The 14,632-nt window shown below is 39.9% G+C and overlaps 1 protein-coding gene across 1 annotated transcript in view; it reads left to right on the forward strand.

The window, feature by feature from the left end:
• Positions 1-14,411, forward strand: part of N4BP1 (NEDD4 binding protein 1) — a 48,201-nt gene extending 33,790 nt beyond the window's left edge. Inside the window, 5 exon segments of the mRNA XM_079117629.1 lie at positions 5,344-5,474; positions 6,962-7,058; positions 9,496-9,603; positions 11,608-11,715; positions 13,937-14,411. Of these exon segments, the coding sequence (XP_078973755.1) occupies positions 5,344-5,474; positions 6,962-7,058; positions 9,496-9,603; positions 11,608-11,715; positions 13,937-14,294 (802 nt within the window). The 3' untranslated portion in view covers positions 14,295-14,411.
• Positions 14,412-14,632: the final 221 nt, after the last annotated feature.

A 14,632-nucleotide genomic window follows, 5' to 3' on the forward strand; every position in this document is an offset into this window, starting at 1 on the left:
GCTAAATGCCATTGAATTGATCACTTACAAATGATTGTTTTGCATAATTGAATTTTGAATCAATTTCACTTCAGTAAATTTTTAAGTTGGAAAAAAAAAAATGAGCCCTTATTCTAAGCATTTGCTTCCATAATAAATGTGAGACTATAAATTCTGTGAAGGGGCTTGCTTGAATCTGTTCTGTTCACAGACTACCCCCACCAGCCATGATAATCAATAAAGATATGTTGATAAATGAGTGAATAAAAGGTTTAAAGGTTAGGATTTTTTAAATTACTTTTCACCACCCATTTGTAAAGTATTGATTGTCATCCTAATGATCAATTTAGATTAAATTTTAGCTGAGGCCATTAGTTAAATAAATATTTTGATGCTTAAAGCTAAAATACCTGTTTAATGTCTGATATTATTTTTTAATGTAGTTTATCAGTTTTATGAGGCAAAAATTATCTCTAATTTACATAACATGAACTAGCTTAAAACTCTTGTCCAGCGTTACACACGTGAGGTGTCTCTCCTCAGAGCAGCCCCGTCTCCTCTCACAGAAGTTGAAGTTGGAATTTTCACGTCTCGGCATCATTGGAGACTTAAGTCATGTGTTGCATAACCACTGCTGAGTAAACTGTACTTATTTGACTAAACTAGTTGGGGAAGGAGTTTAAAAAAAGGAAATTTGAGTCCTTAAGCAATAGGCTCCATTGGTGTAAACTCCACCTGAAAGGAGCTCAGGCCTATTCTTCCCTGGGTTTCTGTAAAGCCTTTGTTTAGATAACTCTCCATTATGTTTCCAGCCCATACAAACCAGTGAGAAATTCCGAAATACCCTACTTTATGCTGCTGATTATGTCTATCTTTACTGATTTTTTTTCCCCCATCATCATGAATGAGTCAAATGATGAGTCAGTGGAAACTGTTTGCGGTATATGGCTAGATATCACAGTAGTGGCAAGTAACATTTGGACTCTGTCAACCCGAAACTTCAGCATAAGAGCACCTGACTTGTCTGGGTTGATAATTTTCCATGTAGCTGAGGCTTGCCCCTTCAGTTGCTAGAACTATGTGTTTTAGCCACTTTTTATGCTAGTCTTTCAATATTGGGTTCCATGGGTATCTTTGTTAAGAGGAAGCTATAGAAAGAAAGAATTCTTTCCTGGGTAACTGAGAAAGGACTTTGCACTATTTCTCCTGTCTGCCTCTACGACTGCTGTGACTTTTTCTGTCTCCCATCTCTTGCTTTGGACACACTTCCTTTTAGTTAACTCCCTGCTCTAATATGGAAAACAACCAAACGACATAGTTTATTTCCAGTGTCATGGGACGGGTGTTCAAATCTCCCTTGAGAACCTATCTATCTGCCTCCCAAACAAAAGAGCTATTCATTCTGCATTTGAAGCTGGGAGCTCCAGAGTTTTGGTCTTGCCCAAAGTATACTATACATGTTAAATACGTGCTATCTCTAGATCAAGACAAACCACTGGTCTGGGCTTACCTACCAACAAACTAACCTTTCCATGTCAGTTACAGAGAGGCTGGGAGGCAGTGAGGATTAAACACATGTCTGCCTAGTCAAGATGCTAGACTTGGAAGTAGGAAGGATTCTTAATGGTCCTTCTGAAATATTTTTAGGACAATAATTTGGCTCCACTTGACTTTTTTCCCCCTATAGTTTTATTTTTGGGGTTTATCTGTTATTTCTTCACCCTAATTTTGAAGCACTGTTTCCTCCAGCTCTGGAGATTTTTCGGAGTATCAAAAGTGATTTGATTATTACAAGAAACATCACTTTGGAAATCAGAGATGATGAATATTTCTAGGAACTCCATTTTCTCCACCGAGCTTGTGCTTATGAGGGGACCAGGGCAACAGCATTCCTTTACCTGCATCTGCCCCCCTTGACCCAGTGGAATGCAGCTGGCTACTTCAGTCCATTCAGTTTCTACAGTAGTCAAGCAGAATCATGTGAAAGCTGGTAGCATACATTCATGTCTGTTGAATAATAAGGAAGCACTTTATAAGCTTGTTCCCACCCGCCCCACCCCAGTACTGGGTGTTGAACCCAGAGCCCTGCAAGTGACCTACCACTGAACATCCCCAGCCCTGCCCCCCCCCCCTTTTTTTTTTTAACTTTGAGAACAGGGTCTCATTAAGTTACCGAGACCGGCCTCAAACTTGTATTTCTTCTGCCTCAGTTTCCTGTGTAGCTGAGATGATAGTCATGTGTCACTGCATCCGGCTCTGTAAGCTTTCCCTTCTGCGGGGTTGGGGGGTAATGGGGATTTTACCTAGGAGTTCTTTACCACTTGAGCTATATCCCCAACTTTTTTTTTTTTTTTTTAATCTTGAGACAGGATCTTACTGTGTTGCTGAGGTTGGCCTCAAATTTAGCAATCCACGTGTCTTGGCGTCCCGGTGGAGTTGAGTGGCTGGGATTACAGTCATGTGCCACCACTCGTAGCTTCTTAAGTGCATTTCCCTCAAGGGTTATCCTTTTTAGAGCTAAACATGTATCCGTTTGGTTGTTGTAGTTTAGACTCTTTATGTTAGGGCTAGATAGCATTAACATCTCGGCCTGTCCTTGTCAATAAAAACGGCCCCCTTTTAAAAAACTACACCAGCCCTCCCCCACCACATTTTATGTTACTATATCGTTGCGGTATTTGAATGTCTTTAGATAAACCACCCACTCCTGAATTATTTTCAAAAATGGGTTTGTTGGGCTGGGGAGATAACTCAGCTGGTAGAGTGCTTGCCTTGCAAGCACAAGGCCCTAAGTTCGATCCCCAGCACTGCAAAAAAAAAAAAAAAAAAAAAGAATGGGTTTGTTTACTTTTACTTACTGTTTTTTGGATGAGAGCCTCTATCATCTCTTATTTATGATTCCTTGAAAAGGGGTGAACTCTAGCATCTAAAAAGAAGTTTGTGAGCAGCTCTTATGACTCTCATCACCTTGGCTGTTGGTTCTGTGTTCGGCCCATGCCTCCTGTCAGGCATCGAGGGCAGTTGAAGTGACACCACCACATGCAATAGTGGGGAGGGAAAAAGGCACTGGCCAGGGGCGAGAAAGCCTAAGCTGATCTAGCACATCCACCCTCGCTGTGCAACCCAGGCAGGTCGCTCTGTCAGGATCATCTTATCTCTAATGGGAATCTAAATTCTACTCCATCTCATTTTCTGATGCACAGAGCAATGTAGGAAGTGAGAGGAGAGGAAGGGACTGATTGAGGACTTGGGTCTAGAGACAGCTTCATAGACGGACTGGGTTAGGGAGGCAAGGAAGGTACAAGAGCATTGCACTCAAAGTAAACAACAAAAGGGAAAGCTCAGAGGTCAGACGCCAGGAGGAGTGGAATGGTAAGAGACCATCTGACCAGAACTAGGAGCATATTGGCTCATTGAGTGGGAGGGTCACTTTGGCCAGCTCCCTTCCAACCAGTCAGATGAGAGAGGACCCCAGAGCCAAGCCTGGCAGGATTTGTGTAGAAGGATGTGTTCTTCCTCCTCTCCCTCCACCACCTAACTGAGATTTTTCTTCTTTGAAAGTGTTACCAGATTGATTTGAGGGGATGCTTTTTTTTTTTTTTTTTTTTTTATTCTCTATGTCAGGGTTCACACACTGTTGGTGAATCCAGCCGCCTCCTGTTTTTGTGAATATAGAACACAGCCATACTTGCACATTTACAACTGCTTGCCTGTGGTTGCTTTCACACCATATGGCAGAGCGGTGAGACAGACCATATTGCCCTTCACAGTAAAAGTGTATTGACCTGTGTTCCAGCCTGTTCTTGTATGTTTGCCCATTTTTCCTCCTTTGTGCTTCTTTCAAGGGTTCCATAGTTTCATTTGAATTTTATCTTTAAACTCTTCCATGTCTTAAAATAAAAAATATGACTTGGGGTGTAGCTCAGTCATTGGTAAAGAATCCCCCCCCCCCCCCAAAAAAAAAAAAGTTGCTGTAAGTTTTAAGTTGGATAGGTTTCACAGTTCTCCCAAAGGGGCTGGAGCCCACCTGGAACTGGTGGTGGCAGCTTCTTGGTCATTGTAATAGTGGTCATCACATCACAATGTCACATCTTAAACCATTCATTTGTCACAGGCAGTCACGGGGCATAAGCACCATCACAGCTATTAAACTATTTCTGCTTTAGCAACAAATTTTAAGATCCTTAGGAGATTCCTGGAAGCCACTGACAAGAAAGAACTTTAAAATAGTAGTTTTTCCCCTAGTAGAATGAACTCTTTAAGGGGGGGGGGGGACTGCATTAATTAATAAATATTACCACGAAGCTCACTACTTTATACCAAAACAGCACATCCAGTTAATCAACCAAACAAAGTACAAGGAAAGCCATAACCTATCATTGAGAGATAAAACTCCTTCAATGGATTCTGTTTTGGTTTTGCAAAGTAGTAGGCTTTGCTGCTAACCGCCCCCCGCCATGTAAAAGATCATTAAAGGAAATTTTGTTCTTTATCTATGAATTTTATCTTTTCATTATAAAAATTCACTTTTTTTTAGTGTGAACCTTTTATTTAACAAAGACCAACTATAGATTTTAAATTCTCAAACTCCTAAACTTTCACTTACTTAAAAAGTGAGAGACAAGGCATCCTAGACTCCAATATTTCAGGCATGAATAAACTAGTACCATATTTTTAAGTTAGTTGCATTATACATACCACAAAAAATAAATTGTGACAAACATTGACTAGTTTCAAGTGTACCCATAAGAAACACATGGACATAAACCTGTGTTTTTTTAACCAGTCTCATGTCAATAAACATCTAAGTATTTGACATAAATATTTCCATTAATGGTGGGCACAATTGTATGAATACAAATTCACAAATTATTTGTTTTTTATAATCATGATTAGGAAACTGAAATATAATAAGAATGTAGTGGTCAGTAGCTGAAAATGCTGCACTCTCTGCACACAATCACATGTGAAAACAAATGTTACCTGTAGTTCTCCCCTGTGGAAATGACTTCTTAAAAATTTAAAATATTATTATTTTTTTTTATAAACACTGCCCAATTTTTATTATTGATAATGTTTACATTCATCACTGAGACTTTGAAGATGAAAATATTATTTTATCAGAAAATTTTACTTTGGTGTGAAGAAAAGTTAGATGATGTACTGAATCTCCGAAGACCTAGCATAGTCACTAATATATGCTTCAGGAGATTAATTCTGACTGGTCATCAGAATCTTCAGAAGGTTCTGAAGTTTGTCTATTCCTATAGTTGCCATAGCTTTACATGTCTATGAAATTTAAGATTCCTCATTACATTTTGAACATGCTTTAAACTGAAATAAATTTTACCTGTTTTCCTGCAGCCATGGTCTAAAAAAGTTTTTTTCTTGTCGTGGAATTGCAATTGCTGTTGAATATTTTTGGAAACTTGGCAACAGAAACATCACTGTGTTTGTCCCTCAGTGGAGAACAAGGCGAGATCCTAATGTCACAGGTGAGTCAAAATAATTTTTTCAGATTTCTATTTAATGAGTTGGCTTATAATTGCAGCACATAGTACTTAGAGCCATGTGTTGTGGATAGCATCTTTTAACAACAAAATTCTAAGTCTGTTCCATTTAGTAATATATCAGTTGAAGAGTATAACAGTATAAAAAGTGATTGAAGGGAGGATGTGAAGTTCATATAATTGTTTGAAAGTTGTTAGTAATTTCATCATACATCACAAAAATTTTCTTTTGACATTCTAAAAATTAAAATACATCCTCTTATTAGACCAGGTTTCTACTATTTAAATAGCATGTTTTAAAATGGTTGCTTGATAAGTTTGGCACCTTCAAATATGTCTTTTCAACAGTTATACTTTAATATATATTGTTTTGGTTAGCCATATAGTACTTTGTGCAGACCACACACAAAAGGTCTGAACCTATTATGATTCATGAAATTTTCCAGAGAAACTTAGTCGTTTGTGACTTAGGTCATAATAGAAAGACAATTGATAAAGCTTTGCCAGAGAGCTTAACATGTCAGAGCACTTAGAAAGAAAAGGTAAATTGGTATTGGGGTGAATAGAGGATTTGTCCAACACATTAAGCAGGAAGTGAGACTCTGGGTTCCTGGGGAAATGGGAAGTGGTCAAACTGCACATTTCCCAAGTACTCCCAACTTCCTTCATTTTGGAGAGCATTCGTCCTAACAGAAGGTAAATGTAGACAGAAACAGAACCACTCATTTTGTAGCTATTTTTGAAATTTGAATCCCTGAAAGAATCTTAATAGTCCTTACACATTTACAGTTCTAAGAACATCAAACACACCAGGGGCGTTTTACTTAAGTCAGTGGTGAGTATTGTATGGAATGCGGGTATGAGAATCCTGGTTGTGTGAAATGTGGCTTTGGCCCCAAGTTCTCCTTTGTCATCATCCACACCCAGAAAAATCAGTAAATATTTGTACAGATAACTAAGAGAAATTACAAGAGAGCAGCAGAAGTGAGATTTGAAAGACTCCTGGGCTAGGGAGCGAGCAACCTTTCTTGGGATTGGGACAGAGAGGACTGTGGCTCCCACTGCCTCCACTCAGACTGCTTTTCCCAGTTCCCACTCTCTCAAAACTTCCGTTATCATCCTCCTTGTGCTCTACTACTTATAATAGGACTTTTAAAAAAAAGATTTTGATGGCATGGTTCATTTAAGTATAAATATGTGGCTTACTCCTAAGAAACAAATGAGTTGAACCTTTTTATGTTTAAAAAAAAAAAAAAAAAACAGCCAGTCCATATGCTGCGTTTGCCTTAGTATGGGTCTTGCTTGATTCTTTTTCTTTTTAATTAATTCTTCCCAGTAAGTTAGTAATATTGAGTCAATAGAAAGGTTTTCTACAGCTCTCCATGTGAAATATTTGGATGTTCTTTCATTTATTTACACATCTGGGAAAATAGCCTTTTTCTGAATGTGTGTTTAACTTATTCCATGAACAGAGCAGCACTTCTTAACCCAGCTCCAGGAGCTTGGAATATTATCTTTAACTCCTGCCCGGATGGTCTTTGGAGAAAGAATTGCATCTCATGATGACAGGTATGAAAAAGGCCATTTTCCTTTCTAATATGGGAGTTAGTTAGTGAGGAACCAACCACCTGTTCCTTCGGACAGATGCACATTCTAAAAGGACTTGGTTTGAGGATTTTAATATTCATGACTGTTAAGGTTAGATGCTCAACAGTCATTACATATGGGTTTAGCATATCACAAAGAAGCTGACAAATTAATGTTTTTGTTTTTTTAATAAAACATGTCTGAAGAAAAAGTGGATATTTAATTGTGGTCTTTTTTTGGTGCTTTTTTTTTTTTTTTTTTTTTGCTGTGCTGGGATTGAACCCAGGGCCTTGTGCTTACAAGGCAAGCACTCTACCAACTGAGCTATCTCCCCAGCCCTTTTGGTGCTTTTTAAAAGTAAGTTTTGTCTCGTCTTAGTGTGAAAGACCTGAGTGGTTTTCAGCTGAGTATGGTGGCCTGTACCTGCAGTGCTAGCTACTCAGGAGGCTGAGGCAGAAGGATTGCTTGAGCCCAGGAATTCAAGATCAGTGTGGCCAACATAATGAGACCCTGTCTCAAAAAATAAAAAGAGTAGTTTTCAAAATTATCTATGTGTTCCTGGTCTGGTTTTGACCAGTTCATTGTGACACCTGTACCTTAGGGTTTTCTCCACATGGTAGGAGTAAGCTGCATTTCTTAGGCTGGTAGATCATCTAGCAGGTGCTGGTACATCTGAGATGCCAAGTTTTAGTCCACACCTTTAATTTTTTTTTCCTCCCGAAAACTTAGGACTAATCAAGTCCACTGTGAAAGCTAGGTTCTGGGCACACACATAGTTCAGGCGCACCCTGCTCCAAGTTTGTGATCTAGAGAAGGAACCCAGAAAAGTAACAGAGGAAAATCCAGCTTGAGTAAAACTTAACCAGGGGCGTGTCATTTTTAAAATCCTCCTGTGTTGGTGTGAAATCAGTAGTAGCAAATCTGGAGTGGTGGCTGCTGGTTCTTCCTTCTCCCACATTCACCCTATTTTCATGCTCCCTGCACTGAAGAGTTTGTAGCTCGTGACCCAAGCTAGAGAATGGTCAGTAGGTGAGAGATGACAAGAGAGCCATGTCAGGTGAAAGTGACTTGGGGACCACAGCAGGCATTCATTCACCAAAAGGGCCTTCTCACTGATAGCCCTTTGCACTTTGCCAGGCTGGAAGGAGAGGCCAAATCAAATGGGAGAATCAGGTGATATGAAAGAACAGTGTGAAGAACTAAAAGAGGACTGACTGCATATGGGGCAGGGGTGGGTGAGGAGGCCTTGGGAAGCTGCCCTGGAAAGGCACCTGTTGCTCAGCCCTGTGCTAGGGGCAGGGCCCTGGAGTATGCAGGTTGAGAGACAGGTTGGGCCGCTGAACTCAGGAAGAGCCTTGAGGTCCTCCAGCACTGGGTTCTCACAACTGCACTTTTGAACCAGGTATTTATACCTGGGTTTTGCTTGGGTTCTGCTTGATTACTGTAGTTCTCTGGGTTTTGGGGGATGTGGGTATGTGTGCTAATTCATGGCATACTCACCATCTAGAAGCCTTAGTTCCTATTTTATTAACACCTGTGCACGTATGTCACCACTTAAACTCATGCCAGTTAGAAATAATGTGTAAAATGTTCATTAATAAAGAACTAAATCATGCTTACTTTCCCAGGTCTTCTACAGTCTCTGAAGCTAATGAGACTTGTCTTTCTAATGCCCTTTAAATACTCCCTACTGGTAACATGGTTGTTGGCACCTTTAATTCCAGTTTGTTTCATTGTCCTTGTGTACATTGCCTTAGACACACGTGGTCATCCTGACGTAAGAGGTGAAATTTTACATTATCCTTACAAATCTGCTAACAGGGTCCACAGGAGTAATCTCTAGCAAAGAAACAACGTGCTTTATTGTTTCTTGCTTTTTCATCACTGTGCATCCTTATAACTTCCATTTGAGTGGCTCTGTGGTGTAGGCTAAGCAGAATGGCAGATCTAGCCCCCTTTTCTAAAATCAGAGCACAAAATATGAGCCTATTTAAAAAAAAAAAAAAAAAAGGCTGACTGTACCATGCAGTTAATCTAAGAACCAAAATACTGTAGCTTAGCAACTAAAAGGCTGAATAGTGATTTTAGGCTTGTCACCTCTAATTCATTCTCTCCTCTGGTTCTCACACGTTCTTATTACCACTTGTTTATTGATGATATACTTTTTCTAGAAAAATGGATAAACTATTTTTTTGAAATTAGATTTTATGAAAAACAGTTCTTTTGTAATTACACTAATAATTTTAGAGTTCTTCATTTCTAACTGATCTTCAGTTGACTGGGGCTTAACTTTTCTGCTGTCCAGCCTTGGTTAAATTCTTTGGTCATTTTCTTAATAAATTCTTTTATTTTCTTATAACATGGCTTCTCTAAGCCAAGGATGCCTGTTTGCTCATTTTAAATTCTTATATTACCATAGGTTTCTGCTACACTTAGCCGACAAAACTGGTGGCATAATTGTAACAAATGATAACTTCAGAGAATTTGTGACTGAGTCAGTCTCTTGGCGAGAAATTATTACAAAAAGGTAATATTTTCTTCTTTGTCTTTAGTCAGAAAAGCTTTTTGTTATTGTTTGTTGTTTTTGTTTGCATTTTGTCCATTGTGTACATTGGCCCTGCAAAAGACTTTTCTATACCCAATCTGTAAGGTGGTTGCCCCCCACCCCAGGGAACCCTGCTCAAAGCCTCAGAGCCAGTGAGTGGTGTGTCCGAGCCCATTGTGTTTGCCCACATGGTGTCCTCTGAGAGATAGTGTTCTCAGGCATGAAATGAGGTGTAGATCTGTGGCACGGTGGAGTACAAGTGGCCTTCTCACTTGGCATTCCCCTCTTGCCATGGCAGACTTTGTCAGGCAAGTCCTTTACTTAGCTATGAAGTGAAAAGTTGGATTTCATGATGACTGAGATCTCACCTCTGAAATAGTGTGATTCCAGCAAGAGGATAGGACCAAAAGCAGTGTATTGATTGGGGTTTCACTTCTTACATGTGGGGGGAGAATATTTCTCCTTTTCATATCTGATGCTTTTTATGAGCGTTTTAATAGTCATCTATATTAAAAACATGTTTAGATATCATCCATAGTAACAAAGTTAAGAGTTGAGCATTCACTGCTATGATTTTTCATTTATATTGATACTGTGATTGTCCAACTGCTGAAAACTCCCTTAAGATCAGCAAACACTGCTGGGCGTGGTGGTGCATGCCTGTAATCCAAGCAGCTTGGGAGGTTGAGGCAAGAGGGTCACAAATTCACAGCCAGCATCAGCAGTTCATTGAGGCCCTAAGCAGCTCAACAAGACCCTGTCTCCGATAAACATAAAGGGATGGGGATGCGGCTCATTGGTAAAGTGCCCCTAGGTTCAATTCCCAGTACAAAAAAAAAAAAAAAATCTGCAAACAGTAGCTTCCAAGACTTCTTAGTAACCTGCATCCTCTGACCAGTTTCTTAAAACAAAAGGCAAGAGTCTGCTGTCATACCAGGGATACGTCAGATATGCCATAAATCTTAAGACATGAAATGAATGTACCTCAAGCCAAATATAACTGGTAACTAGCATAACTAGATATTTGTCTCTGTTGAGGTTTCACAGTTGCCTCTTGTCTGATTCATTTTGCTAAGTCATTAGAGGATTTTAGAAAAAGCTTTGTTATAAATGCCCAGGTGGATTAATTAGTACATGGCATTTTGATCTCTATGCTGTTAAAAAACTTGATGATAGCTGAAACAAGAATGAGTTTTTGGCCTTCTATGTGATTTATGAGCATACATTAATCTTCTAGCACACGTTTCTGTTGGATCTTTGCCCTGGGGCTCCTTGTCAGTGTTTGTTAGACACACCTGTGCATGTGTGGCAACTTTAAATGCAGTTTAAACTCAATCCAATTCAGTGTTCAGAATTTACAAAAGCAAATCAGAAACTCAGATCTAGGGGGCAAAAAAATCTGGACAACAAACACAGGCACTAAATTTTGTTTATTTGTTTTTTGGTGGTGCTAGGGATTAAACCTAGGACCTGGTACATTATAGGCAAAAGCATTCTATCACTGAGTTATGCCTCCAGCTCTTTCCCATAGTTGATAAATAATACTCAACTGACTATAGAGATTATCTTTGTATATTGCACTTATTTTTTCTTTTCAAAATGGTTATTTTCAATGGGTTTGCTTATGGATGCATGCATTTCGAGTTTCATTAAAAAGTTAAACCTTTGTTGGTCACCTGCTGAGTCCAGAGTCTTTAAATCTTGTTTCTCCAGGTTACATTAGGAAAAGCAACTGCTTCCTAAACCCAGAGAAATACATGAATTGACCAAAGTTTCTAGCACCGCTGAATTTGTGTTCAAAAAAGAAATTAAAATAGTATAACTTGAGTATAGGTTTTTTTCCCTCCAAAGGCAGTTAAGCAGTCTTACAATTTGTAGGCTGACCATTCCTTTGCAGTTGGGTAACAACTTTGAGATACATCTAAGATGCTGTAGCCACAAAGAATTAGTGTTTTTTTTTCAGTGTGTGATCTTTCTTTGTTGTAGATTGCTTCAGTATACATTCGTGGGGGACATATTTATGGTTCCTGATGATCCTCTGGGAAGAAGCGGACCTCGATTAGAAGAATTTCTTCGGAAAGAGGTCTTTCTTAGGTATTTAGAACTATCTTATATTTCAAAGTTTATTTCATTTAAATTCTTTGTGCTTTTTTCAAGTGCTATCTTTGAAAGACTAAAAATGTAAAGTGGTATTTTAATCTTTATTTTTTTGTGTGTGATTCTGGGGATACAGAACCCACGGACACTTTACCCTTGTCCTATTTTGAGATGAGGTCTTGCTAAGTTGCTGACCTTGAACTTGAAATCCTCCAGTCACTGGGATTATAGGTGTGTACTACCATGCCTGGCCATTTTACTTTTTCTAAAACCTTAGTTTAGTAATTGTATAGTGTATGTGGAAACCAATCAAGCAGGCACCCAAAAGACCAAATTTTCCATTGCAACTCTTTCCTTTTTAATCCTAGGAGAGAATGGTAAGTCAAACCCTCCCCCCTTCCCCCTGCAGTGCTGGAGATTAACCCAGGGCCTGTGCTTGTGAGGCAAGCACTCTACCAACTGAACTATATCCCCAGCCCTAAGTCATACTCTTTTGTAAATCTAAGAAGACGAAGCAGATTTTCCAAGTAGGTGGTCACCTACTAGAGAGTGTCACTTACGTTCAATGTGTATATGTGACGTCTTTCTTCATCCAGTCTCTAAAGTTAATTGCTTAAAAGCAATTTGTTGTTATTTACTATTCAAGAATCACTACCTGGGGAACTGACAGTTGCTTTTTACCATCTCTGGATGGAAAACCCAATATTACATTTTTCTGAAATTGATTTAGTAGTTTAGGGTTTTTTTGTTGTTGTTAAATTTAGGTTTCATTTTTAAGAAAAATAGTGGTTATTTCTGTTTTCAGAATTCTCAGGTAGCAGACATAATTAATCAATTAATGCCTAATTGGCAGATCATATAATCTGGTTGGTGACAGACCTCTTCTCTTTTTAAACCAAACTTAGTTATTCTTCTGTATCTCCCAGCAAGTGTTTGCATAGGTATAGGGAAAAACCTGCTCTCCCAGGTTTTTTTTTTTCATTTGTTTTGTTACTGGGCTTGAACCCTGGGACACTTTGTCACTGAGCTACGTCCTCAGCCCTTTTCATTTTTTATGTTGAGGCAGCAACTTTACTAAGATGCTGAGACTGGCCTCAAACTTCAAATCTTCCTGTCTCAGCCTCCTGAGTTGTTGGGATGATGGCTATGTATCACCATACCTGGCTATTTTTCCAGTTTTTAAGGCAGTGAAACTTCACAGCTGTTCTTTTGCCATTTATAACTTGAGCTTTGGGGGGTTCCACGTTTGGATTTGGTGGTGGTGAAGGGGGTTCACACAGTTATCTTCTACAGAGACCAGCACAGTTCAAGCCCCCTGGTTTTTTGTTGTTCTCTTTGAGTCTTGGGTTTTATTACACAGGTGAGGGCTTCATTCCCAAGGGTTATTCTCTCTGCCCACACCAGGAGGATGGTAGCCATTTCCATCACCTGCTGCATGTCAGTCTAACTCACTTTTCTCCCCCTGCATATCATCTTAACTTAGATATTCTCTACACGTGTTAGGCCCCAAGATCTGTGTGTGAATCCAAGACCTGTGGTTCAAACTTAGGAGAGGAAGAGTTCTCTGCTTCCTCATGCTGCCCTGTTATCTCTCACCTGATGGGTCTTTGTAAAGGTGTTAAGTAATTGACAGTTGCTTCCTTCCCAAAAGGACTTCTTTGAAGTTATATGAGCTTTTGAAATTGGGAAAACTGTTCAGCCAGTTCCATTTTTAGACTGCAAGCCAGAGTCAGGTGGAAGATTTTTTAACAGATCCCCTCTCTGTACCCACACATTCCCCCATGTCTGTGGGCACTAGTGCCTCATCCATAATTGGTGGAGAAGGGGAACCATGAACCTGAGGGGACTACCTTTCCACCCAGAGGGGTTCCTTTTTCTAATTCAGAATCAGACTCTCCAGAATACTAGGACACTATGGTCCCTGTCTTTCAAAAAAAAATCTCCCACATACACCCCAGTTTACTGCCAAAACAGGTGCATGAGGTCAGCCCTCAGACCACAGACCTGGGAGGGTAATGCTAGCTCATGAGGCACTTGTTCTCTGTCCTGACCAGTCTAGAGATGGTATCAGTGGAATCCCCAGGGCTCCCCTGTAGTTGCTGGTGTCACTGCCTCCCTGGCAGCCAGGGAGTGGCATCTTGATCAGGATTTGGGTCAGCAGCACGTGGTTTAGAGGGGTTTCTTGTTTATGTCATAACCACTCTCACTTCATCCACAGAGATATGCAACCCCTGCTCAATGCCCTGCCGAATGTGGGCATATTTGACCCCAGCTTCAGGGTTCCTGGCACCCAGGCAGCCAGCACCAGCCACCAGCCTCCAGGCCGGATTCAGGGAGCCTCTCCAAGCCATTGGCTTCCTCAGCAGTCCCACTTCCCGCTCCTGCCAAACCTGCCCAGTGTCCAGCAGAACCTGCCCATGCCAGCACAGAGATCTTCTGCAGAAACCAGCGAGCTAAGGGAAGCCCTGCTGAAGATCTTTCCTGATTCTGAGCAAAGACTGAAAATTGACCAGATCTTGATAGCCCATCCGTACATGAAAGATCTGAATGCGCTGTCCGCCATGGTGTTAGATTGAAGACTGCTGAGAAGCTTGAGCTCAGGGCTGACTGATGAAACTCGAGCTGATGGCTGTACGTGATGGGAAGTACCATAATGTGAAAAAGCCTGTTTCCCAGTGTAAACATTGTTGTAGTGTATAAAGAAAGAGAAAAAAGAAGAAAAAAAGATGTTTTGTGTATACAAAAATCTGGGTTTTCAAAACCAGCTTTTTTCTATATATAAATTATGCTGCTATTACAGATTTAACATTTTCTGTAAAAGGAAAGTCTACATTTTCTGCCTGTTCAGAACTGTTTTAATAGCAGTTACTCTTGAGTGTATTTACATTTTTATGTTTTTTAAACTATTTTCCTT

Source organism: Sciurus vulgaris, assembly GCF_902686455.1.
Source record: "Sciurus vulgaris genome assembly, chromosome: 17".
Classification (NCBI taxonomy): domain Eukaryota; kingdom Metazoa; phylum Chordata; class Mammalia; order Rodentia; family Sciuridae; genus Sciurus; species Sciurus vulgaris.